At 32.4% G+C, this 22,735-nt stretch overlaps 1 protein-coding gene across 1 annotated transcript in view; it reads left to right on the plus strand.

Moving 5' to 3' along the window:
* Positions 1 to 22,735, plus strand: part of UBA6 (ubiquitin like modifier activating enzyme 6) — a 73,511-nt gene that overhangs the window by 17,415 nt on the left and 33,361 nt on the right. The window contains exons 3-13 of the mRNA XM_032459126.1: positions 2,088 to 2,182; positions 2,715 to 2,743; positions 5,983 to 6,077; positions 6,637 to 6,748; positions 10,086 to 10,166; positions 12,987 to 13,109; positions 15,272 to 15,395; positions 18,320 to 18,423; positions 19,724 to 19,786; positions 20,590 to 20,666; positions 21,218 to 21,284. Coding sequence (XP_032315017.1) covers positions 2,088 to 2,182; positions 2,715 to 2,743; positions 5,983 to 6,077; positions 6,637 to 6,748; positions 10,086 to 10,166; positions 12,987 to 13,109; positions 15,272 to 15,395; positions 18,320 to 18,423; positions 19,724 to 19,786; positions 20,590 to 20,666; positions 21,218 to 21,284 — 970 coding nt within the window. The remainder of the gene's footprint in view (positions 1 to 2,087; positions 2,183 to 2,714; positions 2,744 to 5,982; positions 6,078 to 6,636; positions 6,749 to 10,085; positions 10,167 to 12,986; positions 13,110 to 15,271; positions 15,396 to 18,319; positions 18,424 to 19,723; positions 19,787 to 20,589; positions 20,667 to 21,217; positions 21,285 to 22,735) is intronic.

A 22,735-nucleotide genomic window follows, 5' to 3' on the forward strand; every position in this document is an offset into this window, starting at 1 on the left:
ATCAAGAGAAGAAGCAAACAATAAAATCGGAATGGGTCTAGATTTCACTGACATGATTATTAAGTGTAATCCAATGCTCATATAAAGAATGTTGTATCTAACAACTGTAGAGTACACATTCTTTTCAAGAATACGTGGAAGATTTGTAAAATTGACCAAAATCTTTACTAGTATTAAAGAGTACAATTATATAGATTGTGATGTCTGTTCACAATGCATTTAAGCTAGAAGTCAACACAAAAGATAATTATGAAGTTCCTCATACAATTAGAAATTTTAAAGTATACTTCAGATTAGCCCATAAGTTAAAAAAATCATAATTAAAATTGAAAAGTAATAATCTAAAGTACTATGTATCAGAATTTGAGATGCTGTTTAAGATTAGTTAAAGTTTTACATGTGTATTTTAGAAAAGAAAACATAAAAATTAAGGAATTTTTTATTTCAGGAAACTAGGGGAACAAATAGAAGAGGAAAATTATTAGCATAGGAAACATTTCAAAAGCCAAATTCACAGGCACTAGCCAAGGACTAGCCCCATAAGCAAGCTAAAGATCAGGCCTACTATGTTAACTTTTTCTCACATGTTAAGGATGTGAAACTATGGGGACTTTGATACACTGGTAGGTGGAGAGTAAATCAGTACATCTACTTTGGAAAACAGCTTGGCGTTATCTAATAGTTAACCCTGCCTTTCCTCTCCTAGATATATACACTATAGAAACAACTTCATGTGTACCATGAGACATATGTAAGAATACTCGTAAGTCTCATTATTGATAACTGTCCAAAACTGTAGAATAGCTAAATTATGGTATATTATCACAGTAGATTAGTATAATACAACAGAAATGTAAATTAATAAACAGCTATATGCATTGATAAGAATAATCTTGTAAGTATAGTTTCATTCAGAAGAAACAAGACACAGAAGACATTCGAAATAATCCCATTTATATAAAGTTCCAAAACTGATAAAACTTAAATATGTTGTTTAAGGGTACACAAGTAAGGAATGAAAGTGTATATAATACACTGTTCATACCATAGTAGATGTTCAATAAATATTTCATAAATAAATGAATCAATTTTATCTCTGAAGCAGAAATGGCGAATACCAATTTAAAAAGAAAAGTGTAGGTTTTATTATATATTATAGGGAATAAGGAAGGAAATAAGATGGCTTGTGTTTATAAAGTTTCTTTTTACTAGACAAGAGACCCCTTTTTAGGCTTGTATATTGAGTATCAGTAGTTGAAATATGGAAATTAAATAAGCATCTAGATATTAAACAAACATGCATTAAGCCAGCATGTGTATATGTGCATGTGTTTGTGTTCCAAAAGAAATACTTGCAACCGTAGGGGTTCTAGAATTATTTATTTATACTAAGCTCATCTTTCAAATGATTCTCATAAGAATCCATTGGAAAGTTCACATCTTCAAAAAGTAGTCTAATATCAAGTTTATCACTGTTCTTTCAAATAAACTCTTGCTATTGACTTAATTACTGTATCTGACTTTTTTTTAAATTGCTAATGTGTATTTTTTGAAATTCCCATCCTGATACTACCTTGTGGCTGTTAAAATAGATGACCTAACAAGGTCCTTTACATAATTTAACAGCTTTTATATTTAAAATAATGTTTGAAAATGCTTAATTTTAAATCATCTAAACTCCAAGGAGGGAACAAATTTTTGCCTGAGAAATCCTTTTCACAGTGAAAGGCTTCAAGTGGAGGCTGCAAACTCAAATGCTTGTAGCGGCCGCTGAGGTAATAAATGAGAGGAGCAGAATGGGAACTGGGGCAAGTCTAGAGCACATAGTCCTCCCTCTAAACAAGGCAACTGCTACCCAATTCTGTCTGTAGCCATGAGGGAATGTGGTGTGTGGTGCCAGATTTTCTAATTTTTCAAGGTATTTCATATATTTGGCTATTAATTCAGACATTTTAAACACTATGCAGTTAATCCAAAACAGGTCTGTGGGCAGGATCTAGTCGCTAGGTTATTAGTTTGCAAGTAATTTTAAAAGGTTATATAATTTTGGTGAAATAATTTTTTTTTTCATTGTATTTTACATGTAGTCGACAGAGGTACGTTCTTGGAGATACAGCAATGCAGAAGATGGCCAAGTCCCACGTTTTCTTAAGTGGTATGGGTGGTCTTGGTTTGGAAATTGGTAAGCAGTATTTTTATTCATAATTTTATATGACACTTTTGAGCAAGCAAATTTTTAAAGAATTTAACTCCTTTCTCTTGTATTATTTTCTATAAAGGAAATTAGATCCACAATTTTGATCAGATTCAGTTTTGATTTTTTTTTTTTGGCAAGACTATTTCATTATACTATTACATTCTTCCACAAGGAACCAGTAATGACTCTTGCTTCTATTTTTGTGATGTTAATAGCTATTTAATGATCTTCCTCTGTATCTATTAATTCATTATGATAGACACACACATATTCATAACAGCATGTCTGGAAGCATACATACACTAAAGTTTTGAGTGATTATCTCAGTGTGGTTTGATTATGAAAATTTTATTGTTTGCTTCTTGTTCATTTGTATTTTCTAAAGAACCTATATTTCGTAAGTAGTAAAAAAGTTAAAATTATTCAGTCAGAGATGTGACCAAGATCCATAAAGGTATCTAATGTACAACACAATTCCTAATACTAAAGCTACTCCTTTTTTTTTTTTCCTTAATAGCAAAGAATCTTGTTCTTGCAGGGATTAAGGTAAGTGAGTAAATGTCCTTGGTAAGAAGAATTGTCTGTTGTGAACTCTTTTTTTCTCTTCAATAATAGTAATGTTATTTTACACTTTGGCCTAACTATTGCTTCTTCATTAGTAGCTAAATTGTTTTAATGCTCTACTTTCCTCTTTAAAAAAAAAACTTTTTATTATAGAAAATCTCAAAATTATACAGAAAAAGAATAGTTTTAGCGGAACCCCATGTACGCATCATGCAGCTGCAGTTATCTGCTCATGGGCAAATTTGTTTCATGTATCTCCTTCCCATTCACCTTTGACCCCTAACTGCCAAATTATTTTGATGTAAATCTCAGACATCCTGTTATATCATTAAGTATTTTAGTATATACCTCTAAAAGATAAAGGTACCTTTTAAAAACATAACCACATTATCATTTTCACATCTAAAAATGTAAGCATTTCTTCATTGTTATCCTTAGAAGTTAGGTATCTATTACTGCAAAACAAACTACCCCAAAACTTAGAAACTTAAACAACAGCGCTTAGCAACTTAAACAACAGTTTCTTTGGGTCAGGAATCAGGTACAACTTAGCTTATGCCTCTTTTTGAAGGTCTCTCTCAAAGCTCTAGTCAAGATATTGACAGAGTCTGCAGTCATCTTGAGAGTAGGAGAGGATCTGCTTCCCCAGCTGGCTTATGTAGTTATTGACATGATTGACAGGGTTGTGCCACTTCACATATCCACCTCAGTTTCTTGCTGGCTGTTGGTCGGAGGTCACCCTCAGTTCCTTGCCTCATGGCCATCTTCATAGAGCAGCTTACAATATGGTGGTTTGTTTCATCAGAGTAAGCGAACAAGAAGATGAGAAAGGGAATGTGCTAGCAAGACAAATCACAGTCGTTTGTAACCTAATCTCAGAAGTGGCATTCTATCACCTATGCTGTAGCCATTAAAAGTAACTCACTAGAAGAGGGGATTGCACAAAGGCCTGAATACCAGCAAGTGGGGATCATTGGGGCTGTCTTAGAAACTTGTGTACTACAGTCATCAAGAATCTACTCACAGTTCAAATTTTCCCAATTGTCTTATGAAAATTTTTTTAAAATTTGTTTTGTTCTAATCGGGATCCAAATAAAGCTCATATACTGAACTTGGTTTCTTTTAATCAGTGGATTTCCCTTTCCTGAATTTTTTTTCTCTCTTGCGATTGACTTGTTAAAGAAAGTTGGTCATTTATCTCATATACCTCCATCCTTGTATTTCCTGTAAACTGGTAGTTATATTCAGAGAATCAGATTCAGATTTGATTCTTTTGGTTCTACTGCTTCACAGGTGATATTGGGTTCTCCCATTAAGAGGAAATAATATTCTGTTTTCTCTCATTTTGTGATTATTACTACCTATTAATGATCATTGCCTGGATTCATTATTTTCTTGGGGCTGTGATATTCTGATTCTGTCATTTCTTCTTCATTTATTAGCTGGAATAGTATTTTAGAAGGAAAAGTTTCCATTTATACTTGTTTGGTTTCACTAAAGTATAGTTTGTTTGTACATGTACAAAAGATAGGAGAAATGTTTGATTTTTTTCCCCCTTTATTTTCTACTTTTCAAAATCACTGGTTTCCTATCATCCCTCAACAGTGACCAGTGAAATTTGTATGATTTGTTTGTATCATGATAACATCATGATAAACTAATGGATTTAGACATATTGGATGTCTTTTGAGCCATTGTACTTGTTATTATTCTTGATGCTCAAATTGCTTCATCTTTGCTTTGGGGGATCTTCTTCAAGTTCTTGAGTCCTTTTCACACTACTCCAGTAGTCTTTTTGATTTTCACTGATTGTAAAGTCTTATCAGTGGACAGAGCTAGAGCACTCATCATGAGTGAAAACTGAAATTTCTGAGTTTCAAGTTTAGGATTATAGGATATTTTTTCTTAGACTTTATATTTGTGTTTCTTCTCTTATATAAGGGTTTAGGTCTTAATGACATGAAACTGATTGCTTTTTACTTTATCCTGTATTATATTCTACTTGTCTATGACATAGTTTTAGAATAACAATTCCAGCATTATTAATAGTAATATGATTATTAAAAACAATATAAGATGTTTCTTTTTAGTCCTTAGGATATAGCCCATCTGGAGCTGGCAGACAAATTAACTGCTTTTTAAGTCACGTTAAAGAATTACTTTGTGTAGTTACGCAGCAAATTCAAATAGTTTTGGTCCATTTATTCATTTTGCTTTGGATTTTTAGGGATTGCTTTTTTAATTTGATTTAGTTTTGCTATTATATGAGACATGTAATTCAAAGTCAGATTTATAAAGCAAAGTATATTCAGGTAAGTTTAGCATCTCTACCCTATTTCCTCCTTCCCTTATTAGATCACTTTCTTTTCTTAATCGCTTTTTAAATGTAAGGAAATACATACATATAGATGTGCACATCTTTGTGTGTGTGTACGTACATATTTATTCCCACCTGCCTTTCTTAAAATGTCATACTTACTTCTACCTTGGTTTTTATCAGTTAACAGCATACCTTGGTATTACTCCATGGTAATAAATACATATATTTCAGTCTTTTTTTTTAATAGTTGCATGGATATACATTGTGTGGATGTATCATATGTAATTGTACCCAGTTCCTCATTGGTGGACATTTTAATTATTTCCAGTCTATTGCTATTACAAATAGTGCTGCACTAATACTCTTGTACATAAGGATTTTTAAATTTTTTTCCAGTTTGTCTTTGTGATAAATTCTTAAAAGTGGGATTTCTGTGTCAAAAGATAAACGCACATGTCATTTTGCTAACAACTGCCACATTTTTCCACTGAAGTTTTGAGCCACTTCATGTTCCCACCAATAATGTGTGAGAATGCCTGACTCACTTCATTCTCAGCAATACAGTACATTGTCAAGCTTTTGGATTTATGCTATTCTGATGAATGAAAAAGGGAATTTCATTCTTGAGCGGGGTTGAACATGCTTCAATATACTTTTCTAAATTTACATTCTTTTACTGTTTAATTTTTCCATGAACTTTTCTGGGTTTGTCGATGTGTATAGTCATACCATCTGTGAATGGATTTAACTTTATATAACCTTTCCAGTTCTTAGACCTTTAATTACTTTCTATTGTCTAATTACACAGGAAATACTTCCAGTGCAGTATAAATAGTGTTGGCGATAGTGAGAATCCTTGTCTTAATCCTGACTTTAACAGATATTTTTCTCTTTTTTGAAGGCACTTACTATTCATGATACAGAAAAATGCCAAGCATGGGACCTAGGAACCAACTTCTTTCTCTGTGAAGACGATATTGTTAATATGAGAAACAGGTGACCATAAGATATTTTAATATGTTATCATAGGATTTTTTTTTGTTACTGTGGCAATTACTTAGAATATTTTCTGTATCTAAAATAATGGATCAGTAATAGTTGTTTTTAGCTCATCACCATAAATTCACTCTACCATAGACATTTAATTATTTATATTTGTCGAAATTTTAATACATTCGCATTGCTACCTAGGATTGAATTTCTTTAAGATTATTAAAGAGGTCTTTATTATTGCTGAATATTTAAGAGACTTAAGTAGCATTGACCTATAAGGGTACACTTTGAGATTTGTGACTTACTATGGAATACAGCAGTATGTTACATCTCAAGATTATATAGTTTTCTATAAAGATAAATAAGTCCTAGCTTTTTTCCTCTCCAGTTTATAAAATTCACAGTGAAATTGTGTAATATTCAGCTTCCTCTGATGTCATCAAAGTGTCCAGGTTTGAAAGATTGAGTATTTTTATTGAACAAAAGAGCAGTAAAGGTGTTTTGGTTTTTATTATTTTGTGTGTGTGTGTGTGTGTGGTTTTTTTTTGGTTTTTTTTTTCAGGGCCGAAGCTGTACTTCAGCATGTTGCAGAATTAAATCCATACGTTCATGTCACATCATCTTCTATTCCTTTAAATGAAACCACAGATCTATCCTTCTTAGGTAAATACCAGGTTAGTACTCCATTTTGTATTAGATGTTATTGACAGACTCCAAGGCAAATCATTAAGTATTAATATAGTATTAACTAATTAAACCTAGTCTATTGAGCAGAACAAAAAGTTTCAGGTTAAGAGACTTTTTTTTAGAATACTTTTCAGATCCTCTATTTTAGGGAAGGGGCCTATTGACAAAGTAATTATGTCAGTCAGCTATTTTCACATTATTGTGCATGAAAAACTACCCGGACTCAGTGGTTTATAGCAACATGCGTTTCTTTCTCATGCATCTGCATGTCAGTTGGAGTTGAGATGTTCTAGGCTGAACTTGAACTCCACAGTCTGGGTTCTGGTCCATGTACCACTCTTCTGGGACCAGGAGGCTACCTAAGACATGGTCTTCTAGCAGTAGCAGAAATGCAAAGGGGCAAGTGTAACCATCAAAGTACTTTCATTTCCAGCCTCTGTTTGTGTTACCTCCAGTAATATTCCATTGGGCAAAGCAAGTCATATTGTCAAGCCCAAAGTGAAGGAGCAGGAAAGTACACTCTGCCCTTCCTAAGGTCATGGGCAAAGAGTAATGTGTAACCCAATTACAGAGGAGTGAAAAATGTAGATCAACAATTTAATCTTCATCAGGTAACAACAAAAGTTCTCAGTACCTCGGATGTTCTAAAAGTGACTGGGTTGACCCAGATTTTTCTTGTGATTAAATTATCATGTTACCCATTGTCTAGGGAAAAAAAACACTTCCGTGTTTCTTTAAGATCTCAGTACTTCTGGCACTTGTGTGACTATGTGTGTGTGGATTTTCCCCCAACACCAAGCAATTCTCCAACATTCTGAACCCCTAACTTGGTGTCCCACGGTTTAATTTAGTTTTGATACTTTCTGCCTGGAGATGATAGTGTCGGATCCCACAGGTTAAGGGTTCAGTCCCCCAAGAACCCACACACAGCCATCCCCCTGCTTCTGAGGACTGGCTGTAAATCAGAGGTTTCCACAACCCCCTCCTTAGGTCTGATTTATTTGCCAGAGTGGCTCACAGACTCAGGAAAACAGTTTATTTACTAGATTACCAGTTTATTGTAAAAGGCTGTAACTCAGGAACAACCAGATAGAAGAGATGCATAGAACAAGGTATGTGAGAGGGGGTGCCACCTTCCCAATACCACCACATATTCACATACTTGGAAATTCTCTTCAGCCCCTGATTCAGGAACTTTTATGGAGGCTTCATTATGTAAGCATGAATGATTAAAACATTTATGTAAGCATGAATGATTAAAACATTGGCCATTAATGATTAAGTCAATCTCCAGCCCCTCTCCCTTCCCCAGAGGTCTAGGATATGGGGCTGAAGTTCTGACCTTCAGATCGTAAGGTTGGTTCCAGCCCGCATCCTTAGGGGCTTCCCAAAACTCACCTTATTAACATAAACTGAGGTGTGGCTGAAAAGGCTTGTTATGAACAAAAGACATTCATTTCACCTTTATCACTCTGGAGGTACTTCAGAAAGTAGGACTAAATGAAATATTACAACACAAGTTGCCCTTGTATCTCTTATGTAGAAATTATAAGAGTGTTAGGAGTTACATGCCAGGAACCTTGATTGAAGACCAAAATATATACTTCTGATTTATAATCACAGTATCACACCTACTTAAAAATCAGTGTAGACTTCCATTTTTGATTGGGTAACTTGAAATCCATCCTGCTACAAAGATGCTTTGTAGACTTTCTGCAGTAGAACCTGCTTAATAACCTTCCTTTTCAGTGATTACATGGGCTCAAAAAAATGTTAGGGAAGTGCTCAGAGACCAAAAATGAATCAGTAACTAGAAGAACAGTGAACTGCTGGCTGTGGTCACTTTCAGGGATAGGATTTGCCTGTCTCAGTAACCACATTTCTTAGGAATTAATGGTCACACAGAAATAAGATACAAAATGCATCTACATGAGACAGAAAAATGTAATTGAGACCTATCACTTCTTTGTGGCTCCCTGGAACTTCAGAAAGCTACACCCTTAGGAAAAGGGTATATGAAAACAGTCTTTGCCCATCAGAACAAGAAGCTTTTCCATTTTCTCTTGAGCTTTGGATGAAACAACGATTTTTCTCAGAATTTATAACCATAGCCATTCCCTCACACGAGTTTGGAGTGAACTTTACAATCCATTGTAGTCTAAAATTTCCCAAGCTGAGAACTTAACATAAAAAGTAGTACTGAGCTGGTGTTACCCTGGAATGCCAGACAGAAACAAAACTAAAATATCAAGAGGAATATACCATCAACCAGGCCACAGTGTATTCCGGTATATAAAGCCTCTGAGATTGTGTTTGTAATACAAAATAATATGACAGGAGAAATCAGTTCAGCATGATCAAGAATCAGTGGATGTGATAAACAATAGAATTAAACCTCCAAGAATTTCAGATAGTAGAATTGTTGGATAGGGACTATAAAATATAGATGTTCAAACTGACTAAATCTTAAAAGAAGGGATTAAATATACAGTATGAAAATAAGACACTATTGAAAACAACCAGGCAGATAGAGTCTGGGAGGAGACTAAAAGACTCGACCTGCTTTTGCCATGAATATGAATAACCCTAGGGAAATATTTGACCTTTATGATTCTAAGTTACTTATGATAAAATCTGATTATAAAACCTTCTCCACTTATCTCATAGGATGATAAAAAATTAAAGTAAGCATTGAAAATTATAATTTGCTGTGTTAAATAATAGTGCTTGTTGGTTTCAGTAATGACACTATCAAAACAAAAGTTGTTATATTGTGAATCTGTTAAATCTGAAGTAAAAGCTAAATCAACTAATGTATCTCTTTAAAAATGTAATTGTTATCCCTTTATGCTAGTACTGAACTTATATTCTGATGACTAGGTTAGTATTTCTCTAGCAGTAACAGATAAAATCTCCAACCATTTGAGGTATATAAATAACACATAGAATATTAAGGTTTGCTTCTAACTGTGAAGCCTGTGATGGTAATTGAATTTAATGTGGGCAGATTTTCCCCTATGTATACTATGCCATTTTATATAAGGGTCTTGTGTATCTGCAGATTTTGGTATCCACAGGAGATTCTGGAACCAGTCCCCTATGGATACCTAGAGATGGCTGTGTATGTTACTTTTACTTTTGCTATTCTGTACCTCTGAAGGTATTAACCTTAAAATAGAATATAATAGAGTAATTTTTTGCAAGGAAAACAGTGCATTTTTAGCATAGTGAAAACTATGTGAAATGCTTCTGATTTAGAAGTTGTACATCACCAAAATAATTGTTTATTTTCTAATATTTAATTTCTTGTATTCTTCTCAACAGTGTGTAGTTTTGACTGAGATCAAACTTCCATTGCAGAAGAAGATTAATGACTTTTGCCGTTCTCGGTGCCCTCCAATTAAGGTAATAGTGTTAACTTAATGACAAAGTTTACCAGAGGAAAAATCACTTTCACTATTAGAATTTGTAGCTTTTCAGTGAGTTTTATGAGGAATTCTTTTTATATAAGGACAGTCACATTATTTTTCTTTTTAATTTTGGTATCATAATCATTTCCTATTTTTAAAATGAGGATCTAAATTTGGTTTATAGGCAAATTGCCAAAACTAAGGAGGAATTAAGATTAGCAGTGTAAAGAATGATAAATATTGAACTCATCATCTCACTTTAAATATGGTATGATGGTGGTTTTCAAGAAGTTCATTGTTTCTTTTAACAAATAATTAAGCATATGTCTACTATGTACAAGATACAGTTCTGGGCACTAGGAATACATTCATGAATAGGACATACAGATTTTCCTATTCATGAAAATTCCTTCTAGTAGGGAAGATATATAATAAACCGGCAAATAAATACACAGTTTCAAGTCTTATGGAAAAAAAAGCTAGGTAGAATGTCTAAATGATGTTGGGAGGGGCCGGTGCTGATTCTCTTAGATTGAGGTCAAGGAAGTTCTCTCTGAAGAGATGACATTTGAATAGAGCCTTGAATAATGAGAAAGATCCGGCTATGTAAAGATCTGGGGAAGAACATTCAAAACATAGGGAACAACAACTGTAAAGATTTGTAAGTGCAAAAATTCACATAGTGTGTTTGACCAGAATGGAGTTTGGGTAGATGGGAGAGAGTAATAGGAGAAAGGATACCAGAAGACTGAGTTCAGAGAAGTAGTTAGAGGGCTGTATCTTACAGATCTTTGAGGATATCTGAGTTTTAAGCCTTTGAGTTTCAGTCTGATTTATATTTTTTAATGATCACTCTGGCCATGCTGTATGGAGAATAGACTAGATCAGTAGTTTTCAGAGTGTGTTATAAGGACACTGAGGGTCTCTGAGACTTTGATGGGGTCTGCAAAGTTGAAGAACTGTTTTTATAATATTACTGAAATGTTATTTGCTTTTTTTCACTCTGATTCTCTTATGGGGTACAGTGGAGTTTCCAGAGTCTATATGATGTGTGGTGACGGTATTGCTCTGATAACTAATGGAAGGTGTGTGTATATTCTTGTGTTTTAAGTATTTCTCAGTTTTAATTTCTAACACAGTAAATATCAGTAGGTATAACCCACATAAACAAAAGCTCTTTGGGTCATTAATAATTTTTAAGAACATGAATCATGGATCATGAAACCAAAAAGAAGGAAAACTGTTGAAATTGTAAGAGCAGAGGTGACTAGACCAGTTAGGAGCTAATGCAGTAAGTAGCCCAAGTGAGAGGTGCTGGTGGTGCCTTATTCAAAAGAGTTGAGAATAGAGATTGTGAGAAGTCATTGAACTGAGGAATTTGAGGAAGACTAACAGAATTGAGAATAGATGAATGAGAGCTGTGAAGGAAAGTGTGATCAAGAATGACTCCTAGATTTTTGCCCAGAGTAGTTAGGTGAGTATTGATGACATTGGGAAGACTGGGAAGAGGTTTAGATGGGAAAAATCATAAATCATGCCCTGCAGTTAAATACATATTACTACCTCCACCTCCTTTGTGGGGCCATTTCTTCCTTTGGAAAAGGAAAATGCTGTTTGTTCCTTTGAGATAGGCACTAAGCCATGATCTTACTGTATAAAATAGTTGTGCTAAAAATTTTGGATTGTGGTATTTACATAGTATATTTATATTTTGTAGAACATTTGTGCTCTGGTTCACAATTTAAATTAAGCAGACGAACAAGACACAAAGTAGTCAGTAAATTTATAACAGGAAACAAAAGTTTTACAAGATAATTACACTAGGTAATAAACTAAAATCTTTGTTTATGTGATCGATATATATATATATATTCATACTTTAAAGTTGTTTTGCAAGGAAAGAAATTGTCCTTGAGTTTGCAGCTTTTAAACTTAAAAAAAAAGCTTCTAAATTTCTGCTCAGTTTTATGTCTAATAAAAAATTCTGTAGGTGCCTATTTTGATAGTAAAGGCATTGCATGATCAATTAGGAGGTAATCTTCCATTAGCCATTTCACTACTTCATGTAATAGGTGGTATATATCACTGGTTACATTCTTATACCCAAATATGAATAGACTTTAGTTTTTGCTAGAAAAATATCACTTGGTATGGGACCATATGTGTTACAGATTAAGAGTTTTTCTTTATTTTCACTATCTTTAAAAATAACTTAGCACAAAAACAATTTCTTTACATTTTCTTAGACTGGTGAGTATGTGTTATAAAAATGGCTTTCGGTAAAATATTTTATAAGATTGTGTTTAAGAATCTGATTTTTACTTTTCATGACTTCATTGTTTACTGTCAGTTTCTCAGTCCCTTTTCTGTTGACCACATGCTCAGCTTTTAGCTCTGTTTTATTTTCCATTAACTCTACTGCTTTTGGTGAATGGACATTCCATTCTTTTCTAAAATGAAAAGTAAGAATTCACTGCTAGACCATCAAACAAAGATACCTTGTTTCTTATAAACTGTGCTTCATTTTTAGGGCAAGGCAGAAGTTGTTATTGAAAAATTACAGATTGTATGATGATGATGTGCTGATGTTGCTTCTAATTTTGTAACGCTAGATATCCAGTCCCAAATACCAAAATCCTTGATCCCGAAACCAATTTACAAACAAATAATTTATCCTATTTGTGATCATTTTATACCCCAAAGAATATGCTTAATTATAAATAAAATTGTCATAAAAGAGCCTAAGATAGTTGAGCTTTTTTTTCTTATATATTATATAATATATAAGCTTAAAATTGTTTTTATCATTTCACAGTTCATCAGTGCAGATATACGTGGAATTTGGTCACGGTTGTTTTGTGATTTCGGTGATGAATTTGAAGTTTTAGATACAACAGGAGAAGAACCGAAAGAAATTTTTATTTCAGATATAACGCAAGTATGACTATATATGTATATTATTGTATATGTATATGATTGATTTTTTAAGTTGATGTGAAACTTTTTTAAAAGGTGGTATTAGCAAAATATTTAATATGCAATATTTTTTATTTGTTTAAAATAAAGTTGGAATATTAAAAGTGTTTCTGGATTCCTTCTAACATTATTTAATAATTGATAGACCAACAGTTGCTTATGTCGTTGATTTTAATTTTAATTTTGTTCTTTGTCATGCCCCTATGGGACATGAATTCAGTATTTACCACAGTTTATTGTGTCAGATCATAGATGTACTAGGTATGTCATAAGTCACTTGGCCCAACACTTTGACTCCAGGAAGATGGACACATCATAGACGAGAGCTTTTCAAATTTGTTACATTTCTAAAACATTAACCTTCAAATCAGAAGGTCTGAATTTTCTAACCATGTTCTCTCTTTTTCTTTTTTTTTCTGCTTTTGTTTTACTTTTGAGGTAAAATTCACAAAACTTAAAATTAACCACTTTAAAGTGAACAGTTCTGAGACATTTAGCACATTTAACCATGTTCAGTTAATATCATGCTAGTTTAATTTTTTTATTCCCTAAAAGAATTAGAGAAATTATTATGATCTATTTTTACTACTTTTTCTTTTTAGCCTAAGTCATTAACTTTATATACATTCTTTATAATCAATTTATGTTAAAGGTCAAAAGAAGACAAATATAAGGAAAGGATAATATACTTTGACCTAATAGTATTTGTGCTTCTATCTTTATGGTTTATTTTTAAACCTAATGTAATGTTGCCTTTCTCACCCCTTTTTAAGAAAAATTCATTGAAAAATTATTCTTTGTGTCTTTCTGCTTACAGAATGGTTTATTGTTCAGCGTTTTACCTTCTCTAGTTATTGTTAGTTTGTCCCTGTGAATATCATACAGTTGGAGTAAGCTCCAAGGGATCTTGTATTTCACTGATATTTTCTTTTATTGAATAGTGCAGGAAATGTGGAGGTTATCCACAAAGAATTAGAAAACATCATAAACGTTCCCATTTAACTTACCTGCAGATTATTTCTCCTTATGAATATTATTCTTGAGATATTAGTAAACCCACATTACATTAATTTTATCTGCATGTTTGTGATCATAATTATATTTCTCAGATCATTAAGCAGCAAGAGAATTTTTAGTATCTACACAATTGTGAAAGAGAATGATAATTCCATTAGGTTTTATATAGATTAAATTATCACCTTATTCAAGCAATGTGTTGGATTATATGCAGTTAGTAAATTTCCAGGTGTTTGACCTATCTCATCCTTCCTTTTAGGTGAGATAAGTATATTTCTTATTCTTTATATTTTTCTTCCTATTTTTATCCTGATAAACTGGGCTACATAATATTTCTATGGCTTTAAAGTATTGGACAAGCTTTAAACTACCACTTTCCTGGCTTTAAATCTCCATCCTTCATTCTTACATTTCTTTGATCTTCAGAGTTGAACTAATCTTTTATGTACATCAAGTCTTTCATAAATGACTTTAGAACTTAATATTCAGTCACTTTGACTTTTTTTATAAGTCACAATAATCTTTGAATCTATGAAACATTTGAACTCCTTTGTGGAATCTGTTTCCCCCAAACATAGAAATTATATTTTTAACATTCCTAATAAAATAAGTGGGTCCCTATTTTGTGAAAGTTTTTTTTTTTAAGTTTAATAATACATTTTATTTAACCCAGTATATCCAAAATGTTGTTATCTCAACATGCAATCAATATGAAAAAGCATTGAGATATTTCCCGTCCGTTTTGTGACAGTTTTTTTTAAGTTTAATAATACATTTTATTTAACCCAGTATATCCAAAATGTTATTATCTCAACATGCAATCAATATGAAAAAGCATTAATGAGATATTTCCCATCCCTTTTATCATACTAAGTCTTCAAAATCTAGTGGACCCTTTTATACTCATGGCACATCTCACTTTGGATCCGCTGCATTTCAAGTTGTGATAGGTTTTTAAAATCTTGCTATTACTATAGAAGAATGGCTTGGAATTTTGGTTGTTTTGAGAATTTTATGATAACATGGGTTCGTTTTTGTGTGAAATTGGAATTTGTACAAAAAAGAAATACGTGGACTTGTTTTTTAGTAGATTACTCTTATTTTTAGGCTAATCCTGGCGTTGTTACTTGCCTTGAAAATCATCCGCACAAACTTGAAACAGGACAGTTCCTAACATTTCGAGAAATTAATGGAATGACAGGCTTAAATGGATCTACACGACAAATAACTGGTAAGTTTCTGTGTTTTATTAATTCATTTATACTTATTCATTATTCAGCACATTTATAGTTCAGGCTCTGTTCTTAGTGTTGAGAATACACAATCAACTCAGATAGACATGATCCAATTCCCTGGCCTCAAGACATTAAATCTAAGTAAGGGGATGTTAACATTAAGCAGTGATGATGGTATAAAGAGAAGAGATATTATAGGAACTTTAAACTTAGCAAGGAAGCCTACTCAGTTTTGGTATAACAACTGTAGAGACAGGGTATCTTGATTAAAATTTGAAGATTGCATTGTCTTAGGAAGGTAATGAAAAGGAAAGAATAGTCTGTGCAGAGACAAACAGTAAGAAGCAAGACACAATTCAAGAACTTAAAGATATAATGTGACAGGGCTGGCAGTGAGAGTTGAGATAGCAAGAGTCTTAGGACATTGAGGAGGAAACTTTGTTACCTCATATGGTAGATGAGCGAAGATTCTGGCAACTTACTTATTCACACATTAGGGAGTGAAAGAAAAGGAGCAGGTTCTGAGAGAAATTAATGTGTCCAGTCTGAGCTTGCTGGGTGAGGTGACAGTGAAGTATTCAAGCAAAGATACCTGTTTTTGTCCAGTGGCTTTGATAAAAGTGATGAATGGATGTTACTGTAGGCAGATGTGTTGGTTTATTAGCAAGAAGCTGCAGGGATCTGTTCTGTTAGTGAACTAAGATAAGATCCTGACCCAAAGGAGAGATAAGGTGACGTGGCCAGAGATTCGAAGAGAGTAAACATTTTAAAAAATAGATTATCAGGCTTCATTTAGGGCCCATTTGAAGTTGAAGATAATTAATTTGTAGCACTGTTAGTCTGCATAGTTTGTGGTTTTCTTCCAAGCCATGTTTAAAAGAATTAAAAACATTAGTAGATGTCTTGTAACTCAGAGACAGCATGTTTACACCTGTTCAGCTGAGAGTGATTCAGTTTTGTCTCTAGGGCTTTTGAAAGTATAATTATGTGATTAATGTATAGACTAGTAAATGGATTACTTTTTTTTTCTTTTAATGACTACAAAGTGAATCCTTAGGAGAGAAAAAAGTCAGTTTCTGTTACAAATTTATAGCAAAACTTTGGTCTATATTTAAGAATTTTTGATAATAAAACTTTTGGATTTTATTTCCCAGACTATGAATATATAAAACACAGGTTCATATCATTGATATTAAATAATTTGTATTGGTTTTTCCAAAAATTGACTAAACTAATTGTTTAGGATTATCCTTTGTTGTTTTGGGGTCCACGTAATGATGGATTGTGGTACTGGATCCGAGTCTTAAGGCTATATATATGAAAGGAGGAGCCACTGGATGTCAAGAAATGAAAATTTTAAAAACTCACATTTTGTACCAAAAATTCTTTGGGCAAAGAGAGGATGTTTAAATAGAATAGGTGTTTATGAAACTTACTTTTTTCTTAACATTTATTAATTTATACTTACTGCTCTAAAGTAATTTTCTGTTACTTGAAAAACATTTTAAAATACCTACAATATGCTTATTCTAGATAAACATAAACATATAAATGTTTAAATAGAGTTAAAAATGAGTACTATTTCAGACCTCCTCCCACTCCAGAGGTGTGGCAGCCTAAGATTGTTGTTTACTCTGCTGACCTGTTCTGTCTCCTTAATACATAAGGCTTGTTTATTTAATTTAATTTCTTGAAAAGTCAGATAGTTCAAACAGTAGAAGGCAAATGTTCGTAGTGAAAACTTTTCTGCCCATCTGTAGATCCCACTTGTTACTACCTATCCAGTGTTCTTAGTTTTTGTGTCCTTCCAGGGTTTCCTTATGCAGTTTTATATGCAAAGTAGCATATTACTCATAGAGCTACCCTTTGACTTTTCATTAAATGAATCATCTAGATGGGTGTTTTTAAATCAGTAATTGCATAACAGTCTTTATTTTTTCCCCTTATGGCTCATAGTATTTCAGGCATTATTGAAATTGATATAGTATATCACTTGAGCTATCCCTTCCCAGAAAATAATATAGTATAATTACATTTTACATATTACGGATAAAATTAAGTATCTCATCTTAAGTTTTAGAGCTATTTTTTCTTTTAAAGTGAATCATCCTTTACCCATTTTCTTGTTGAGTTTTTGATCATTTTCTTAATCATTCGCCGGGACTCCTAATATACAGGGCATATTTACTGAGTTGCTTTTTTTTTTAATATGAGTCACAAATATTTTTTCTAGTTTGGCATTTGACTTTGCTTGTTATAGTTTTTATTGTGTGTATATAATGTCAAATTTTTCAATTTTTTCTTTTATGGCTTTTATTTTAAGTCATAATTAGAAAAAGCCTTTCTCTATTGCAAAGTTTTAAAAAAGTTTTTCTCCTATACTTTTATCTAATAAAATTTTTTACATGTTTTTGGACATTAAAACTTTTATCCATTTGGAATACTTTCCTAGGTGGCTTTTTTTCCCGCAAGATTTGTTGAATAATCTTCTTTTCTTTATTGGTTTGAGTTGCCACCTTAATTTTGTCCCTCGGGGATCTGTTTCTGAATTCTCTAATCTGTTTTGTTTGTGTGCCTGTCTATTCAGGAGCTAGTATCACTGTAGATTAATTATTAAATATATATAATATAATTATATTGATTATTGAGGCTTCATAAAATATTTTAATATCTGACGATAACCTCTTATCATTCTTTTTTTATCCTTCCAAGTTTTCTTGGCTATTTTTGCTAAGTCCTTATATTCATATTGGAAAAATAATTTCTCTTCCCACACTTCCTCCCACCCACCTCCCTACAAAAAGATTTATACTGAGACTTTCTTAATTTTGTAAATTAGAGAAAATTGGCATTTTATGATGATAAGCCTTCAAATGTAAATGCTTAGTATGTAATGGTTTTCTTTTTTTTCTTCTTTTAGTGTTATCACCATTTTCTTTTAGCATTGGTGATACTACAAAACTGGAACCTTATTTACACGGAGGCATAGCTGTTCAAGTTAAGACTCCTAAAACATTTTGCTTTGTAAGTATTTTTTTCTGCTTAATAAATACTTCTTTACAGAAGAATGACAGCAAATAAAATAATTACTTAGTTAACCAAACAATAATTCAAAGGTTGAACAGATACTGATTTTCTATTTGTACCCACTTTGAGGAAAATTGTATCAATCTATGGAAATAAACTGATATCAACAAAAAAATTTACAATAGTAACACATAAAATTGAGGTATATAAGTTACCTCAAAGAAACTGCAGCTTTGTGAATCATGAAAAGGTTGATCATACTTCTTAAAATTACTTCCTAAGACAAAAGGCATAACTAACAAGCATTGATTCAGTGTGTTTTGTTTTATTCTTCAGCTATTCACATTTTTAAAGTAAAAGGAATATTTCTTTTATTTATCATACTTATTAATTCAGGTTTTTTGATTTAATTTTTTGAGCTTCAAGAAACAGTGTGTATATTGGAAATGTGAGATAATTCCTATAAACTGGCATTGAAAGGAAATGTAAGTATCTGTATAGAGAGAATTTCGAGGCTACTAGTATCAAGGAACTGAGGAGTCTCCTACTGCCTCCTACTTCTAAATCCTTAGGCCACTTCTCAGAATAAGCTGTCTGATTCATCTCTGTTTTTTTCTTGCAAGTTGTCAAGGTTTTAACTTGACTGCCTGTTGTTTTCCAGAACAATTAACTAAAGTCCTCTACAAGGTTTTGTTTAAGACAAAGTTAGAACAAAACAACAGATTAAAATGCTACAGCTACTCAAATCTGCCCCTGCATTACTTCCTCTTGCCATTGTCCACAGTTTTTAATTATGCTTCTGTTTATGCCTCAAGTAAATTTCAGGTTGGGTTGTCTTTTGTGGGCCTGGGGGGAGGTTGGTTGACTGGTTGGGTTTTTTTGGCTTTCGTGTGTTCTTTGCTCCACACAGAGAATTTTAACTGGTTGTTTGTTCAAGTCCTGTCAGGCATAAAAAGTCTTAATAACTTGCTATCAGAAATATGTGGTAGCTCTTTCATTAAAATAGTATTTTTTCAAGTGTACTAATGTTTCCAACAATTCTTCCTAAATTTACTATGTGGAGCAGGTTGTCTAATTGCATTTAACATTAAAAAAATAAATAAGTGTGATAATAAGACAAGGGGTAACCAGGGAATAGTAGCTATTTTATATTTTAGCTAAAATGCATTAGCTCAACCTAACTTATTTCTGATCTTTGGGAGAGAGCCATTGCGTTTAGTGTTCTGTATAGTTTGTCAGGTAATCGCTTGCTCCGGAGTTATAATGGGTTTTTTTGTTGTTTATTTTTCTCTCTTAGGAACCATTAGAGAGGCAGATAAAACATCCAAAGTACCTTATTGTGGATTTCAGCAAACCTGAGGTAAATAAACACTTTGTAGGTTTGAGAGAGGCAACAAAGTGGGAGATGGAGATTGGTAAAAGATTATAAAGTTGAAACCGAGCAACCATGTATGTACCTTTCTGTCAGACTGTTAATTTTTTTTTTAATAAAGATTGTATTCATATGTCTAGAGTTGACTCCCAAGAATTAAAAATGGGAATTTATATAATGGAAAATGTTAGAAAAATAGGAAAAAATTTAACTATTATAATGATAGGCCAGTTTTGATAGTTAAAAGATGATTTTAATAATTCATTCAAAGGTGATCTTACTAGAAGATTTTCTGAACCATGTAGAGTTTTATATAATACATATTGCTCCCCACCCAAAAAAAACTTGGGAAACATTCTATTTTTTCAAATCACTGGATATAATTTTATAGCAGTCAATGTATTTGTGATAACAAATTATATTTACAGTTTCCAAATTTGTATATGTTGATAAGGAAAAGAGATTCAGTGATCTTGTATAAATATTTGTTGCTGTTGTTCAGTTGATATTACTCTTAAGTTTCATATGAATAACCTAATAAAAACTAGTCATACCACCTGGGAATGAAACTTGGATCTGTTGCTTAAATACAGCTTTCTGACCTTGAAGTCAAGTCATTTAACTTCCCTAAGCCTCAGCTTCCTCATCTGTTAAGTAAGGATAATAATAGTTATAAGCTAATTCATTTTTGTAATGAATAAAATAATGTTTTAAAAACATTAACACAGTCAGTGCCTGGTACACGTTACACACTCAGTAAATATTGACCAATTTTTTAATGTTCTAAATAGGCATCTTTAGAGATTCACTCAGCCATGCTTGCCTTGGACCAGTTTCAGGAGAACTATAATCGCAAGCCAAATATTGGGTAATGTTCTTTGTTCAACTTTTTTTCCTTATTGTAAAAACAGTATTTCAGAAATTATAGATTAATTTTAAGTAACTAAGCCCAATATAAGTGCAATACCATTAAATACACCAAACTATAAGCACTTCTGAAAACCTGGGTTTTTTTCTGGTCAGAGTGGAGGGGTCAAATTATAAAAATGAAATTATACTAAATAAGAATTTTCCCACTTTGAAGTCTTCAAAAGCTATAACTTTTTAAAATCTGCAAATTATTGAATTATGAATCTACTATCTAGTTTTTTACCACCTAGCTTATTACGTCAGAAGTTTTATTGCAAAAGATTTTTCCCTTGAATATTTAAATCTTATTTATATACTGTCCTTAAGTGAGCATGATTTTGAAGTAATGTGTTTATAAACCAAGTTACCTTCAAGTCAATAAGCACTTTATGCTACATGTTGGCAAAATTCCACTTTTTTTTAACATTTCTTAAATTTTAGTTATTTATATGACTTACTATTTATAGCAATTGAGAACATTGATATTGGGTGCTTTGTTTTGAATCCTAGATGCCAACAAGATTCAGAAGAGTTGTTGAAACTAGCAACATCTATAAGTGAAACCTTGGAAGAGAAGGTGAATGTTCAAAATGATAGCCATCAAAAATTGTGTAACATATAAATATTGATATTTTCTTATCCTTCAAATTCCAGTTTTGCTATGCTTACTGACTCTGTGACAGTAGACAAGTTACTTGATTTCATTCTGCTTTAGTTTTTCAGATCATGGCCTATTTTTTAATTAGATTGTTTGTTTTCTTCTTATTGAGAAAGTTCTTAATACATTCTGGAAATTAGTCCTTTATTGGACACATCTTTTACAAATATTCTCTTCCAGTCTGTGGTTGTCTTCATTTTATTGCAGCATCTTTTGAAGAGCAGAAGTTTTTAATTTTGATAAAGTTAGTTTATCAGTTTTTCTTTTTTGTGATTTGTACCTTTTTTAACCCCAAATCACAAAGTTATTCCCCTGTGTTTTATTCTAGAAGGTTTATAGTTTTGCAAATTCATTTTTATATACCATGCAAAGTATAGATCATGTACATGACTATATATTTTGAACTCATTGTTTACAGTTTTGTACTTTTATGAATTCATTTTTTTCTACCTTGCCAAATATAGTTCAAGGTTAATTTTTGTGTATATGACTATCCAGTAATTCTAGTCCATTTATTGAAAAGAGAATTCTTTCCTTTTTTCAGTTTTTTTGGCATCTTTGTCAGAAAGTTATTGTATGTGTAGGGCTCTTTCTGTACTCAGTAGTATCTTCTATTGGTTGTTTCTGTCCTTTTGTTGGTACCGTCCTGTATTGATCACTGGAGCTTTATAGTAAATTTTGCAGTCAGGTTTGGTCTCTGCTGTATTACTCAGAAAGAGCTCAGAATTAACAGTATTCCCTGAGTTCTTACACATTTGAAATTGTTTCTGTAGCCTTTATGCTTGAAAGGCAGCTTGGATGAAAGTAAAGTTCAAGGCTTTTACTTTCTTCCTTGATACTTTTTTGTATCTTATTGTTGGGAAGTATGATGCCAGTTTACTTATCTGACTCTTAAGTAATCTGATCTTTTTTGCCTTGAGTCCTTTTATATTTTTTTTCTTCTGTATATTTTTTCATCTGTGAAGTCTAATAGTTTTACTAGAATATAACTCAGGGCTGATCAGTCAGTTGTTCCAGGTACACCAAGAGCCCATTTTGATCCATAGATTTGTATTTCTTTTACTTACTTCATCCCCTTTAGGGGAGGTGGATTGGATCATTTTGGTTCTTGGTTATTAAATTTCTGATTCAAGGTGGGGTTTTTTTGTGTTTATTTTCCCAAATCTTCAAGTGTTTGTTATAAAACAGAAGTGTTAGTTATAATTATAAGCATATATAATTCACTCAATCAGGTTTACTCTACCTTGTGATTAGTTTGGGGGAGAAATTTTCAGTAGCTGAAATGTTTTGATTCTAATTTTTTGTCTCCTTACATCACCTTTGCTTGGTAAACTGATTTTTTTCTGCAAATTTTTTTGGATGGGATAAGG

Source organism: Camelus ferus, chromosome 2, assembly GCF_009834535.1.
Source record: "Camelus ferus isolate YT-003-E chromosome 2, BCGSAC_Cfer_1.0, whole genome shotgun sequence".
Lineage (NCBI taxonomy): Eukaryota > Metazoa > Chordata > Mammalia > Artiodactyla > Camelidae > Camelus > Camelus ferus.